The 17,271-nt window shown below is 40.2% G+C and overlaps 1 protein-coding gene across 3 annotated transcripts in view; it reads right to left on the reverse strand.

Moving 5' to 3' along the window:
• The window catches only part of LOC126204460 (uncharacterized), a 38,870-nt gene that overhangs the window by 18,007 nt on the left and 3,592 nt on the right, over positions 1–17,271 (reverse strand). For all 3 annotated transcript variants that reach the window (XM_049938847.1, XM_049938848.1, XM_049938846.1), the window contains exons 2-4: positions 4,108–4,313; positions 3,799–3,928; positions 2,560–2,654 (exon numbers count right to left, since the gene is read on the reverse strand). In XM_049938847.1, coding sequence (XP_049794804.1) covers positions 2,560–2,654; positions 3,799–3,928; positions 4,108–4,305 — 423 coding nt within the window. In that variant the 5' untranslated portion in view covers positions 4,306–4,313. The remainder of the gene's footprint in view (positions 1–2,559; positions 2,655–3,798; positions 3,929–4,107; positions 4,314–17,271) is intronic.

Genomic DNA, 17,271 nt, shown 5'->3' on the forward strand with positions numbered 1-17,271 from the left:
GAGACTACGCGATTTTACACTATTCAGGTACTAAAACGCGATGCTACAACTCTCAAATACTATAATACGCCCGAAATTTATGAATTAAACAATGCAAGTACCAAAAACACGCAAAGAAATTAAGAATTAAACTATGTAACAAATGAGTGAGCTAGGAGTATACGACTTGCTGCTGCGGCTGCTTATCCAATGGCGGCACCTTCTCATGAAGGTGCCTTCTCCAAGATGTACATGGTTCCCACAACAGACCAGAAATTGCATCATTATTCAGTTCACACCAATAAACTAATGGACAGCAAAACAACAGTTAACTATGTAAAGGGTACTACACTGCTGCAAGAACTATATTATTATTATTATTATTATTATTATTATTATTATTATTATTATCATTATTAGAGTTAGTAAAACATCTACAACAAATTAATATCATTTATCTTCTGTCATGTTAAACATGAAAGTGTTAAGAAAATTAGTTTCATTTTAGTTAGATGCTGACGATGATGATGGGGGTTGGGAGGAGTACTAGCGAACATTTGATTACACCAATGGCACATGGTCTCAGAAACGTTCGAACCACTGTTCTAAACAGAGTTCATTATCACAGACTGTATCAACCAGCATCATTTATCCCAATGTGTAAGCTTCAGGCTAGTTAAAAGTTCAAAACACCATCCAAATAATCACATTAAATCTGTCAACAAAGGAAAATATAATAATAATTAGTCTTAGAGAACTAATAGGTGTTAGTTTTCCTTCATATAACCTAAAAAGCCACAAAACCTGAAAGACAAATTTTACAGCACTTTTGTTCATATTCCACCACATAATATCTACATCTACATCTACATCCATACTCCGCAAGCCACCAGACGGTGTGTGGCGGAGGGTACCCTGAGTACCTCTATGGTTCTCCCTTCTATTCCAGTCTCGTATTGTTCGTGTAAAGAAGGATTGACGGTATGCTTCTGTGTGGGCTCTAATCTCTCTGATTTTATCCTCATGGTCTCTTTGCGAGATATACGTAGGAGGGAGCAATATACTGCTTGACTCTTCGGTGAAGGTATGTTCTCGAAACTTTAACAAAAGCCCGTACCGAGCTACTGAGCATCTCTCCTGCAGAGTCTTCCACTGGAGTTTACCTATCATCTCCGTAACGCTTTCGCGATTACTAAATGATCCTGTAACGAAGTGCGATGCTCTCCGTTGGATCTTCTCTATCTCTTCTATCAACCCTATCTGGCACGGATCCCACACTGCTGAGCAGTATTCAAGCAGTGGGCGAACAAGCGTAATGTAACCTACTTCCTTTGTTTTCAGATTGCATTTCCTTAGGATTCTTCCAATGAATCTCAGTCTGGCATCTGCTTTACCGACGATCAACTTTATATGATCATTCCATTTTAAATCACTCCTAATGCGTACTCCCAGATAATTTATGGAATTAACTGCTTCCAGTTGCTGACCTGCTATTTTGTAGCTAAATGATAAGGGATCTATCTTTCTATGTATTCGCAGCACATTACACTTGTCTACATTGAGATTCAATTGCCATTCCCTGCACCATGCGTCAATTCGCTGCAGATCCTCCTGCATTTCAGTACAATTTTCCTTTGTTACAACCTCTCGATACACCACAGAATCATCTGCAAAAAGCCTCAGTGAACTTCCGATGTCATCCACCAGGTCATTTATGTATATTGTGAATAGCAATATACTGTTATACTGCTGAGGAATGGATTATTAATGATAAATAACCATGCCATTTTAAAAAAATCATGTTTTCCCCTGCTGTTGTTCCTAACTTAATACCGGTACTGGCTTGTACTGTGTCAATCTTCTTGACAACAACAGAACGTCTGGGATATTCTTTAGTTTTTAGAAGCTCCACAACAGCACAACCTTCGAGAACCATTCTTTTAATTCGACTTATCTACTTCATATTGGTATAAACACACAATGTCACATTTCAAGGGCTAATACAACCCCAAAGCAAGGAAATTCAATAGATTAATGACAAGAAATAAATTTCGAGAAGATAAATGTTCAGTCCTACATGCAACAAGCTGAAATGCCAACTGAATATATTCACTATAATTTCCTGTGACTTGAATATTTATGAGTGTGCCCTATCTTTCCTTTCTATTTTAAGATATTAAATGTCCTTTTCTCTCACTATTTATGATGTTGAGCACTTAGCACATTTTTTTATGATCATGTTTACATTATAAAAGCATAAAATTCTCCCTTTCCATTTTCCATCATTCAACATAGCCTTATATTTCATATCTTTCATCTAAATTACACACTGTAAATTATACTGCATATAGAAGAGTTATGATTATTAATTGTAGGGAATAAAATGAATGCAACATTGTGTAAATATGAAATAATCCAATATAATATACAATCCTCTTCATCGAGCAAAGAACAGAAATACTTCTTAAATTATTTAAACAAATAATAGCTTTTCAAGACAAGATAACAACAGAATGACAACCATATATTGCTGCTTAACATTTGGAACTTCATAAATTACAAATAATAAGTTCAAGTCACCTTTCGAAGAGCAATAATAAGCATGATGCTTGTCACGAATAAAGCCATTCCTCCAATTAGTGAAAACAATGCAAACACAACAAGTGCGTTTCGAACTGGAAAAAAGTCAAACAGTGATTAGAAAAATTTGGTCTCTGAAATTTTTATTGATATAAAAACACAGTATTTGCTTAAAATAAAATAAAGAAAACCATGTGAATAAACTTAACAATTCTCAAAATGAATGAAACATTTCAAGACAACATAGTAATTAAGGAGCACAATACCATTCTATCTCCATATGTTTTACTACTGTGAGTCTTAACAAATAGTATTATTAGAAACATCACTAATTACTCTACTGAAAGTAACAATACCACAGCCTAATTACAATTACTTGATAACTGATTTGTACCACATGCTATTACAATGCTGACACAACAACTGTCAGCTGCACCTAGGTTAAGGTGTGAGAAAAGAAAGTGGGCTGCGAAAACGGGCATATCAAGTCATACCCACTATGTCACAATAGTAACTCGTACTGCTAGCAGACTTAACATGTACACAACACAGCAAACTAACTGATGCTTTGTTGTGGCACACATACAACTGTGCACAATTTGCTCAGGACACTGAGAGTTCTGAACAGAGGAACTCAGATTTGAGGTATGAAGTTTCAACTAACAAGTAACTATTATTTTTTATATCACAGAATAGTGTTTATCATTATTAATTTCAACTGTTGTGCAACAAGCTGACATATATTGTTTATGTTTCATGTTCGACAGCATCCTCAAGTATACTGATACATGCAACAGAAGAATGTCATTCAATAAAGAATGATCATAATTTTTTATGGTCATAATTTCTCACACTAGAATAAAATATTATGATTTCCTGTCAGCTTTTTGTGTAACAAACACACCATACAAATTTCACTGTTGGCAGTCCGTTCCCACCTGTGAGTGACACATACTCACAATCAGTATCACCTACTGCAACAGTGCAGATGGTTTAACTCATTTGAACATGGGAACAAATCAATTTCAAAGGAAGTTAAGTTTACGTAAACGATATCACATCCTTCATTAGAGTTTTGTCTTATTGCAGTGTCTCCAATTGGTGAGTATAGCTTCTCTATTTGTCTTCTTATTTTGTTACCAATATTTGCCTCATTTATGGAAGCCTATAGCTTTACACACATCACAGCTGCAGAATAATAAGATTTTGGAAGTTGCCGTGTGACTAGTTGAATCTTACCATGCAAACTGCCAACATAAACAAATTCAAAGCTGATGATGTAATATCCATAATGAGTCGAGCCAGGAGTTGCCATTGCAAGGCAGTAAATATCAAATACAGCCGTGCTGATTGTAAACAGACTGAGAACCTGTGGAATTAAAATTAATCAGATGTCAATAATAATAAATTTGTCTTATACTAGTAAACCTTATGCAGTACTTCACAAGTTGTGACAAAGACTATAGTTTCACATCAACATTATTGAAAAACACGTGCATAGTAACACAAATTCTAAGTGTGAGCCCAACAATTAAAGTACACGCTTACCAGTGAATAAACAGCTACCACAAGAGCTCCTCTTTGTAAATCAAGGATAATGGCATCTTGTAATATTGGTTTCTGATACCATGGTGTTTTTAATGATCGAAGTGACCGAGAAGATTTTAAACCTGCAGAGGACCTGTTTGTCATATGAGAATAGACAGATGGTGTCCCCATACTTGGGGTCTTCCGTCCATAGTTCATTGTGGAACCTGCAACAAGCAGCTCATGTTTTGATATATTGAATTAAAAGATACATTATCAGTGTATGTAATGCAATGCTCACAGAATATATTAGACAGAAAAATTATTTCTAGACAGGATAGTACACACAAATTTGAATGAAGGGAAGACATGCACATTCAAAAGCTAGCCAAAGAGTTGAACAACAGACAAGTGAGTCTCTGCTGTAATTAGTAGGTTATATGTACCATACATCACATTTATGGTAGATGCTATGATGTCTTATACAAAAATGAATTACATACGCCGGCCGTTGTGGTCGAGCGGTTCTAGGCACTTCAGTCCGGAACCGCGCTGCTGCTGCAGTCGCAGGTTCGAATCCTGCCTCGGGCATGGATGTGTGTGATGTAACTTAGGTTAGTTAGGATTAAGTAGTTTCTAAGTCTAGGGGACTGATTACCTCAGATGTTAAGTCCCATAGTGCTTAGAGACATTTGAGCCATTTTTGAATTACATACAATTATGAAACACTATATGTGTATGGATACATTTTGGTAATTTGTAAGTTCACAAACCACTATTTATTTCTAGTCAAGAACTAATTTATAGAAAGAGTTGCAAAACAGAAAATAGTGTAACCTGCATTTAAATCATTACTGCAATCTGAGGAAATGTTACAGATTGTACTGGAGTGGAAATGAAGGAAGAAAAAAGGGAGTGGTGGTTGTGAGGGATAGTGTGGAAGAAGAGGTACAGAGGATAAGCAACTGAATAATGAAGATCACAATAAGAACAAAGAGAAGAAATATGAAGATGGTTCAGGTTCAGGTGTAAGCCCCTCACGTGGGCTGCTCATTTCAAGAGAAAGAGTTTAAGGAAGAACTACAAAAGCAATTGAATGGATACGAGGTAACAGTCATGAGCAGCTTGAACACGCACATATGTAAAGAAAGATAAGAGTACGAAAATGTATTGGGAGCAGAAGGATGGGAAAAGTAGAAATAGAAAGAGATTGCTGGAATTTTGCATGAGAGGTAACTTCTGGTTTCAGAAGAAAGAGAGCCACAAAATAATGTGGTATGGCAGGAATCTAGTGCACAAATCTTTGGTGGATTACATGCTCTCTGACTGGGAAACAAAGAGGAATTAACAGATATAAAGGTACTACTATCTGCGGCAATGGATAATGACCACTGGCTTCTTATGATGGGCAATGAGACTCATGACAGAATGGAAGAAAGAGAACCAGGAAATGAGAATTAGCATATGAAAACTGAACAAAAAGGAAGTCAAGAAAGAATAACACGATATTATAAGGAAAAGTTACCAAAGTATGCACAAAAAACAGAAGAGGAATTGGGACAATTTAAAAGTGCTATAGTAGAAGCTGCAGTAGGTGTATGTGTAAGGACAAATCGCAGAAAATGGTGGAAGGAGACACTAGGGGGAATAAAGGTGTCAAGGAGTTAGTGGGAAGGGAGAACAAGGCCTTCAGACTATGGTTCCAAGAAAAGACTGAATGAGCAAGAGAGGGGTATAAGAAAAAGAAGAAAGAGCAAAATACGACAGTGACTGAGGAGAGAAGCACCTGGATGGAAGATTGAACAAATATTATGCAGGAAGAGAGCAGAGGAAATAAGAAAGTACTACATGGAAGTGTCAAAAGTAAGAGGAGAGGTTTGAGAGAGGATTGAATAATGACAGGTGTGGAAGGAGTACTGTGAGCATTTGATAAATCTAAATCTGAATGGACTTTGAGATGAAGATGACAGACTAAAGGAGATAGAAGCAAAAACTCTAGGGGTGGAATTGGGGGGGGGGGGGGGGCAGCAGGTGAATGGACTAGGAGATAAGGATGATAGACTGAAGGAGGTAGAATTAAAAACTCTGGGAGGGAGGCAAGGGGGAAGGGGGGAGGGGGGGGGGAGGCCTGTCATGGATAGAAATGGAAATGGCACTGGATAAGACTGAAAGGAGGAAAGGCACAGGTATGGGCAAAGTAAATGTCAATATGGTGAAGACAGAAGGGGAAGTTGGGAAACAGCGGCCATATCAAGTGATGAGGATGGTGTGAAGTTAGACGAAGGCACCAGAAGATTGGAAGAGGGCACAAATTGCCCCTATATTCAGACAGGGAGTAGGAAGGACTGCAGAAACTGCAGGCGAGTCACACTTGTACTGCAATGTGCCAAGATACACTATGTGATAAAAAGTATCCGGACACCTGGCTGAAAATGACTTACAAGTTTGTGACGCCCTCCATCGGTAATGCTGTAATTCAATATGGTGTTGGCCCACCCTTAGCCTTCCACTCTTGCAGGCATACGTTCAATCAGGTGTTGGAGGGTTTCTTGGGGAATGGTAGCCCATTCTTCATGGAGTGCTGCACGGTGAAGCCTGGCACTAAGTTGGTGTTCCAAAACATCCCAAATGTGTTATAGGATTCAGGTCAGGACTCTGTGCAGGCCAGTCCATTACAGGGATGTTATTGTCATGTAACCACTCCGCCACAGAACAGGTGCTCGATCATGTTGAAAGATGCAATCGCCATCCCCGAATTGCTCTTCAACAGTGGGAAGCAAGAAGGCCTTAAAACATCCATGTAGGCCTGTCCTGTGATAGTGCCATGCAAAACAACATGGGGTGCAAGCCCCCTCCACGAAAAATGCAACCACACCATAACATCACTGCCTCCGAACTTAACTATTGGCACTACACACACTGGCAGGTGATGTTCACCGGGCATTCGCCATACCCATGCCCTGTCATCGGATCACTGCATTGTGTTTCTAGATTTGTCACGCCACACAACATTTTTCCACTGTTCAACCGTCTGACATTTACGCTCCTTACACCAAGGTGTCGTTTGGCATTTACCGGCATGATGTGTGGCTTATGAGCAGCCGCTCAACCATGAAATACAAGTTTTCTCACCTCCCGCCTAACTGTCATAGTACTTGCAGTGGATCCTGATGCAGTTTGGAATTCCTGTGTGCTGGTCTGGGTGGCTTATTGCACATTACGACCCCTTCAATTGTCGGCGGTCTCTGTCAGTCAACAGACGAGGTCGGCCCATACGCTTTTGTGCTGTACATGACCCTTCATGTTTCCACTTCACAATCACATTGGAAAAAGTGGACCTAGGTGTGTTTGGGAGGGTGGAAATCTCGCATACAGACGAATGACACAAGTGACACCTAATCACCTGATGACGTTCGAAGTCCGTGAGTTCTGTGAAGTGTCCCATTCTGCTCTCTCATGATGTCTAATGACTACTGAGGTCACTAATACGGAGTACCTGCAGTAGGTGGCAGCACAATGCACCTAATATGAAAAACATATGTTTTTGGGTCTGTCCAGATACTTTTGATTACATAGCATGTATGAAAAGATCCTGGAAAGCAGAAGCCAAACAAGAGCATAGAACATCTTGAGAGAGGAACAGACCTGCAAGGTCAAATTTTGACCCCTTATTTGCAGTGAGGCAGCTCCACGAGCACCACAATGAATTGGGGAAAGAACTTGTGATGGGCTTCCTCAATCTAGAGAAGGCTTAGGAAATGCTAGAAAAAAAGGGAGTAGAAAAAGAGACAACAAGCAAAGTGGAAGAATTGTAGTGTGGAAGGCTGAATTGTGTGAAAGTGGAAAACAGAAGGACAAATTAGTTCCAGAAACTAGCAGTGTGAAGCAGGGCATTGCACTGTCACTCTCCTCTTCATCATGGTCGTGGTTGAGATAATGACTAAGGAGGCAGAAAAAAAATGGAGAAGACAAGATGAAAGCAATAGCGTTTGGGGACGACTTGACGATATGGGGAAACATGGAGGAGGAGATTCAGGAACAGCTGGGTGCTTGGGAAGAAACTTGGAGTAAGGGATGAAATTTAATGTAAACAAATGTGAGATTGTAGTTACAACTACAAAGGAAGATAAGGATTGGAGATGAACAACTGAAGGAGGTGGAAAGTGTCAAGTGCTTGGGAAGAGTAATAAGAGGAAAATGGAAGATATCAAATTTGTTTCTTCAAATGGAACTGTGTGATTTTTTTTCCCATAACAGTAGTTTTGATTATTTCTGCTACTCTTTTATACATTTGATGGTGACATTCTCTATACATTAGTACAATGTTAGACAATTTTTCATTTTCAAAAATAATTTTAGAGACAAAAAATCTTTTACAGATTAATAATGACTACACACAAAAACTAATTTACAATTAAACTGACTTTGACATATATCACAATTCACTTCAGCTAGTTAACTTTCATTCACTGTCCTCTTTCTCAACCACAGAGGGTCAATACACAATTAATCATGCATCTCTATCTTGGCGAAACATTTTATTGTTAAAATAGGCATAAAATAACAGGTGGTGTGTCATTCAACCCATCACAAGAACATCATGAAAATTTAATACATTTTCATCCCCGTAATTTCTTTCAAGACCTCAAGAAGGAAGATTAAGGTTTAATGTCTTGTCAACAATGGGCCCATTACAGATGGAGCACAAGATAAGGTTTGGGGAAGTATGAGTAAGGATAGTGGCTGTGTCTTTTTCAAAGGAAACATACCAGAATTTGTGTTATGCAATTTACAGAAACAATGGAACCCCTCAATTTATACGGCTGAGCGGTGACTATTAACCGCCACCCTCATAAATGCGAGGTCCAATGTACTAAACACCTTGCCACTTCAGTTGGTCCCAGGGCTCCAGACCTATGAAGTACTTATATTGCCTGAAGTTTAAAGAGCAGTCTCCCTATGAAAATGGAGCTGATCTAACACAGCATACTTCACTTGAAGGAATCTTTCCCTCTGCACCAGAGTGTGCACCAATTTGAAACTTTCTGCGAGATCAAACTGTACGCTGGACCGGGATTTGAACCCAGAACCTTGCCTTTCGCAGGCAATGCTGTTATCAATTGAGTTATCCAGACACAACACACGAGTTGCCTTATAAGCTCTCCTGCATATCTTGCTGGAATAGCACCCCTGGAACAAAGAGACTGTGAAGAAATGCCTCAGCCAAAGCCAAGATGATTGTTCCCAAATTGAATACTTCATTCTGTGGTGCTCCGACATACATTTAGTCTGATAGATTTGCACATAGATGTGAACCAACACTTTACAGAAAACCTCAGCTTGCTAAAATGTGTGTTTCGGAATCATATAGTCAGCACTGGAAAAAGACTCAAATTGTCCAAGTGACTGTGTTAATTACAATTTTGTAAATGGTGAGCATGCCAAGAAATCACGTGGAACAATACTAAATGCTTCCTCTGAGGACAAGTTAGAACTGAAACACAAAGAAAGCAGACCTTCATGGCAGATACTTCTGTTTTTGGTGATGTTTGTTTTACTGGCATTAGGCCATGATCCAAGGCATATTTCTCTGGATAATGTTTCACCTTCTTATGTTGGGGCCATAACAAGCCACAAAGCAGTTAAAATTTCAAATAAGCTCAGCAAATTGAACTGCTCAAATGCATCCATGCAATGCTTAGTTCATGACGTCCTCAGACTGCTGATTGTGGAATAGCACTGACATGTGTTATGGAGCTTTATTTAGTAGTAACACTCACAACTTGTCTAATTTCAATACTTCTACTTTTCTGTTAAGGTTGTTCCTGTGTTTTTGACTTTCTATCGTGTCTCTGTACACCCTGGCATAGAAAAATACTCTGGCAACGAGACAAATAGGGCACTACACCCTACAAGATATGCAGCTTCTAATGAAAAAGAACCAACTAAGGGGAAAGTTTTCCTCCCATCCATAAAAATGGTCACAGATTGCATCAGCAGAATACTCAGAACACATGTACTGACAAGATGTTTAACCAACAACAAAGGTATGTGAATACTTGAAGAATGTAAAGGACTACACCTGTTGCTTGCCACAGCAGGATAAAATCCCTTGCAGATGCAGTTAAGTGTACAGAGGAACTACAAAAATAAGCATTAACACCCATCTTGAAGAACACAATAATAACTGTCATCTGGGCAACACATATACTGGCAGTAGCAAATCCTGCACTGGAACCAGGAAACCACTAAATTCTTTTTCTGATAACAAGGTTTTATCAATACCTAATCAGTATTATGCTAGAATGTACAAAGAGGCCACACATTTAAAAAAAAACAAAAACAGCTTTAACAGAAAAGTAGAAGGATTGAAATTGGTAAGTTGTGGGCTTTAGTACTTAATAAAGCTTCATAACACATGTTGTCTGCGATTCTAGGCAGTGGTCTGATATCATCATGAACCAACCGTTATGTGGATACATACTAAAACTTAGGCTTGTTGAGACTGTAACTGCTTTCTGGGTTGTCACAGTCTCTCACAATGTCTCCAGTGTTGGAACACAAAATGTTAGGCAGAGTATTACACCTTGCACCACGGCCTAATGCCCATAAAACATGTCTCACAAAAAATGCAGATAAACAAAATAGACTTGACCTTTTCAAGTATGTCCACACTGAAACTGGTGTCGGTGGCCACAAGACAGTTGTAGCAGCAATTATTGCTGAATAAAAATGTTCAACTACATCTAAATACATACAGTGCATGGTGAGGGGTACCTTGTACCATTACTTGTCATTTCGTTGCCTATTGCACTTGCAAATAGAGCGGGGGTAAAATGACTGTCTATAAATCTCCATATGAGCCCTAACTTTTCTTATATTATCTCCAAGGTCCTAATGGAAATTGTACACTGGCAGCAACAGAATCTTACTGTAGACAGCTTCACATGTCCAAGCAAACTAAACTAAAGCAAGTAGAAAGACTTAAATCTTCAGTGAATCATATAAAGGGGCAGGAGTGTCGCACAAGAACGAGCCGAAAATGTTTTAACGCTATGCATGAGCATGAAGGAACAGCTATGCAAGTTGACCAAACTCTGGATACTGAATATAATAGAGGGAAACATTCCACTTAGGAAAACTAGATCTAAAAACAAAGATGATGTGACTTACCAAACGAAAGTGCTGGCAGATCGATAGACACACAAACATACACACAAAATTCAAGCTTTCGCAACCAACGGTTGCGTCATCAGGAAAGAGGGAAGGAGAGGGAAAAACGAAAGGATGTGGGTTTTAAAGGAGAGGGTAAGGAGTCATTCCAATCCCGGGAGTGGAAAGACTTACCTTAGGGGGAATAAAGGACAGGTATACACTCGCGCGCGCACACACACACATATCCATCTGCACATACACAGACACAAGCAGACATTTTCAACTGTCGGTTGCGAAAGCTTAAACTCTGGATACTTCTGTACTTGTTAAAACAGATTAGCATTTAACATCCTGTCAACATCCAGGTCATTAGAGATGGAGCACAAGATCAGAATATTTCAAGGATGAGGATGGAAATCAGTTGTACCCTTCCAAAGAAATTATTCTGACATTTGCCTGGACCAACTACGAGAAACCACTGAAAACCTAAATCTCGATGCCCAGACAATGATTTGAACTGATGCCTTCCCGAATGCAAGTCTAGTGTGCTAACCACTGTGCCATTTTCCTCCTCAGTATATCAGAACAATTCACGGAGGAAGGAACTCTAAATGGTATACAGACACTGCAAAGAAACAGCAGCTACCACACAGTAGGTGTAAAATAAAGCATGTGGGTACACACAGAAAGGTATTGAATGAAACGCATTTGGTGGTTCAAAGAACAATGCCTGGAACCTTTAACTATTACTGTGGCTGGATCATACAAAAAGACCCCTTGCAAAATCAAAAGAAACTGAAGTCTTACGTGAAGACTATCACTGACATCAAAGTGAAAGTCCAGACATTCAAATATGACAGAGGAACCAAAATGAGGGATAACAAAGCAAATGCAGAGGAGGAGGAGGAGGGGAAAGGAGGAGGAGGAGGAGGAGATTAGTGTTTAACGACCCATCAACAATGAGGTCATTGGAGATGGAGTGCAAGCTCGGATTAGGGAAGGAAATAGGCTCTGCCCTTTAAAAGAACTGTACTGGCATTTGCCTGAAGTGATTTAAGGAAATCACAGAAAACCTAAATCTGGATGGCTGGCTGTGGTTTTGAACAGTCATTCTCCCAAACGCAAATGCAGAACTCAATTTTCTAATGTTCCTTTACAAAGGCTGTTGCACTATCTAAATCTACATAGCTGCCATTCATTACACCAACTGGAAATTTTGTTTAAGTCATCTTGTATCTTCCTACAATCACTCAACTTTGACACCTTACTGTACACCATGGCAAGATCAGCAAACAACCGCAGTCTGCTGCCCTTCCTGTCTGCCAAATCATTTATGTACATAGAGAGCAACAGAGGTCCTATTACACTTTCCTGGGGCACTCCTGACAATACCCTTGTCTCCGATGAACACTCACCATCGCAGACAACATACTGGGTTCTATTATTTAAGAAGTCTTCGAGCCACCCACACATCTGTGAACTTATAGCATATGCTTGTACCTTCGTTAAAAACCTGCATGGGGCAGCGTGTTAAATGCTTTCTGGAAATCTAGAAATATGGAATATGCCTTCATCCAAAGTTCTCATAATATCATGGGAAAAAAGGGTAAGCCGAGTTTTGCATGAACGACGCTTTCTAAAACCATGTTGATTCGTGGACACAAGCTGCTTAGCCTCAGGAAAGTTTATTATACCAGAATGAAATTTTCACTCTGCAGCGGAGTGTGTACTGATATGAAACTTCCTGGTAGATTAAAACTGTGTGCCGGATCAAGACACGAATCAGGACCTTTGCCTTTCGAGGGCAACAGCTCTACTGACTTGAGTTACGCAGGCACGACTCACGACCTGTCCTAACAGCTTCATTCTGCCAGTATCTCATCTCCTACCTTCCAAACTTCACAGAAGCTCTCCTGCAAACCTCGCAGAACTACTAGAAGCAAGAATATTCTGACAGTATTGAAGCTGTGAGGTTGGGTCATGAACTGTGCTCGCAAAGCTCAGTCGGCAGAGGACTTGCCTGCCAAAGGCAAAGGTCCCAAGCTCAAGTTACGGTCTGGCACAAAGTTTTAATCTGCCACAAAGTTTCATATCAGTGCACACTCCGCTGCAGAGTGAAAATTTCATTCTGGAAACATCCCCAAGCTGTGGCTGAGCCATGTCTCCACAATATCCTTTCCTTCAGGGGTACTATATCCGTAAATTGCAGGAGAGCTTCTGTGAAGTTTGGAAGGAAGGAGATGAGGTATTGGCAGAATTGAAGGTGTGAGGACAGGTTTTGAGTCATGCTTGGGTAGCTCAGCCGGTAGAGCACTTGCCCGGGAAAGCCGAAGGTCCCATGTTCAAGACTCAGTCTGGCACACAGTTTTAATCTGCCAGGAAGTTTCAAGTTTATTATATTCAAACTGAGAATGTGATCAAGGATTCTGTAGCAAAGAGAAGTTAGGGATATTGGTCTGTAATTTTGTGATTCCATTCTTTTGCCTGCACTGTTTTCCTTGAGACTTTGTGCTGGGTGAGAGATTAACGATAACTGCAAGCTAGATAAGGGGCCAATGTTGTAGAGTATTCTTTGTAAAATTGAACAAAGATTCCATCCGGACCTGGTGATTTATTTGTTTTCTAATCTTCAAGTTGCTTCTCCATGCCAGGTATGCTTACTTCTATGCTATCCACATGGGAGTCTGTCTGATGGTCAAAAGACGGTATGTTTGTATGATTCTCCAGTGTGAACAATTTCTTGAATGTGTAATTTAAAACTTTGGCTTTTGTTTTGCTACCTTCAACCGGCACACCAGGCTGGCCAACAAGGGGCTGAATGGAAGCCTTAGATCCACTCAGAGATTTTACATACAACCAGAATTTTCTTGGGTTCTCTGCTAGATATTTTGCTAAGGTGTGATGGTGGCAGTTTTTGTATGCTTCGTGCATAGATCTTTTCACAAATGCACGAATCTCTACTAACATTCACTTGTCATTGTTTGTGTGTCCCTTTTTGAACCTAGAGTGCAAAAGCCTCTGCTTCCTCAGCATCTTACGAATTTCGTTACTAAACCATGGTGGGTCTTTTCGATCCTTTATTCACTTACTAGGCACATAACTATCAAGACTACTATTTACAATCTGCTTAAAGTTTGCCAATATTTCCTCTACATCCAACTCACGGGTACTAAGTGATGCCAATTTACTGTCTAAGTAAGATGTTATCAACTGCTTATCTGCTCTACCTAGCAGAAACACTCTACTAGCCTTCTTGACTGATTTATTAATTTTTGTAATCATAGTAGCTATAATGACATCACGATCACTAAGCCCAGATTCTATACCGACATTGTAGATAAGGTCGGGCCTATTTGTAGCTACAAGGTCTAAGATATTTCTGTAGTGTGTGGGCTGCCGACCTAGCTGTCAAGACAATTATCAGAAAACGTATTCAAAAATATTTTGCATGACTGTCTGTCTGTAGCCCCGCAATGAACCCATAAACATCCCAGTCTATATTCAGCAGGTTAAAGTTGCCTCCAACTAGTATTGCACCATCTGTATTTGTGCGATATTGACCACAAACTTTCTTTGAATGACTCTAGAACTGCCACAGCAGAACCAGGTTGTCGGTAAAAACATCCAACAATTAACTCAGCTTCATCTACATCTGTTATTCACTACAGACAACTTCACTGTCACACTGAACAACCTCAATAGAGACAATATTTTTGTCAACTGCAATAAAAACTCCCCCTACTATGGCCTCTAATCTGTCTTTCCAATATACATTCCATGACTTGCTAAATATCTTAGAGCTTTCCACTTCGGGTTTCAGCCAGTTCTCAGTCCCATGAATAATTTGAGCACAAAGACTTTCCTGGAGGGCAATAAATTGGGGAACTTTATTACAAATACTATGATAGTTTAGTGATGAAACTGTGACAGCCATAGTGTCTTTATTCTGAATGCCGTTTGACTTCTCTTGCTGTGAATCGAGTGGCGAGTGTTCATCAGAGCATCTATTATTACCGCATAGTCTAAAAAACCCCTCATTTGCACTCCATAAATACTCTGTTACCCAAGTGGCTGCTTCCTTTATGTAGAGCACTCCTGACCTATCAAGGGGAGTCCTACAAATCCCCACATGATAATACAGGTCAGGAAACCTGCAGCCCAGATCTCCCCAGAGTGAACAAAGCTTTTGATTGAGACCCTCCACTTGACTCCAAACCAAAGCACGCTGATCAACTCTGGGAACGATGTTAAAAATTGCAAGCTCTGCTTGCACCCCTCAAGCGAGGCCAGCATATTCGATAGCCACCAGCAAGGCTGCCTCCATATATCGGATAGCCCCCCCCCCCCCCCCCCCTAGCTCTGGCAGACATACCGAGCAATCCAGCCCCAAATGCTATCTGGCTAAGTTGCTGCATAATGCGCTTAACATTGGAACTCCCAATAACTAGTGAACTCCTCTCCCGTGTGTCTGCTTGGACCCTGCTGAAGGAGCGGCCACCTGTCTACTCACAGGATGAATGGGTAAGGCCAGGAGGCCAGTCTCCACATTGGGCCTCCGCCTTGAGTGACGCGAACGCATTACTACCCATCACTCATCCTGCTGCGAGGGTGGATCCACTGCGTCATGTACAATATGTGGTGCCTTGGAGGCAGAGCCGATAGATAAAACAAGTGACATCTGAGGTGTCCCAAGCGACGTGTCAGATTCTCCACCACCGCTACACCCCAAGACAGCAGCTTGTAGGTGACTGACCACAGCCAATAGCATGTTCAGCTGTTTGCAAACTGCAGCCAGCTGCTCTTGTGTGTGCACATAGCACGCACACATCCTATCCATTTGAGCAAAACTAACCGAAGAAGTAGACCATGAAAGCAGACAATTCTCGATATGCGACTTGCTAACCTCCTGATGTGTCACCAATGGACTGATATATTAAAGAACTATGTAGTGAGCTGTTCAGTGAGTAACTGTTTCACTAAAGATTAAATGAATTTACACTTACAAAAAAAAGATTAATCCTCTTAAATAGAGAAATGCGCATGAAATTTAATAAATGTACTACATGGAAAACAAACCTGTCGCTCTGTACATGCACTCGTATCACTGTCGAGAGCTGGAGCCTGACTGGCTGGCTTACTAAATGAATGGACAGTTGCTTTCGAAACGAAACAAATGAGCAACTAATGCGCTACAGACTGAATGAATTTACATTTACAAAAATGCAAGATTAACCCTCTTAAACAGAGAAATACCCACAAAATTTAATAACTATAGTATGTGTAAAACACAGAAAAGGATAAACATTTAACTTGCCGCTCTGAAGACGCACTTGTATCACAGCAGAGAGCTGGAATCAGACTGGGCTATGTCCAGATGGCCTCGTAAAGTATGCTATGAAAAATAACCAAAAGCTGGACATTGTCAACTCTAGGAGCCTTCTATCAATACCATCTGACAACAAAATAAAGATGAAGTCTCCACAAACAATGACTGTCCAATTACATCTTGGTAAGTAAGTGCGTTTACATAGCTTAGGATTTTCATGCTGATGAACTGTAAACTGTCAGTATTATAAGCTTGGGTGTTTCCAGATCCACTATTGTGGCACAGCATTCAAACAGCTGCTTAACATAGTATTCATTAACCTGAAGGTTTAGGAGGCTAGTATGTGACGGGACTGCTCCCACCACCCTCAAATTAAAAACACTGTTGGGGGCGACAGACCCATTTGTAGCATAGCCAAAGGTCTGTGTTAGGTTGGAAGGTGCCAATCTGGTTGACAGTTGGAGAAGTTAGTGAATCTGAAATAAGGTAGTGGTAAGATATTAATCTGTAGTGTAGCACGATATCTACATTCATGCCATATTTAACACATTTTTCTCATTTATAAAAACTAAAACTACAAGGTAGATTCAGAAAACCTTTGTTAGCTAATGGACAAGCCGCCCCCCATGAACCATGGATCTTGCCGTTGGTGGGGAGGCTTGCGTGCCTCAGCGATACAGATGGCCGTACCGTAGGTGCAACCA

The sequence above is a fragment of the Schistocerca nitens genome, chromosome 9 (genome assembly GCF_023898315.1).
Source record: "Schistocerca nitens isolate TAMUIC-IGC-003100 chromosome 9, iqSchNite1.1, whole genome shotgun sequence".
NCBI lineage: Eukaryota > Metazoa > Arthropoda > Insecta > Orthoptera > Acrididae > Schistocerca > Schistocerca nitens.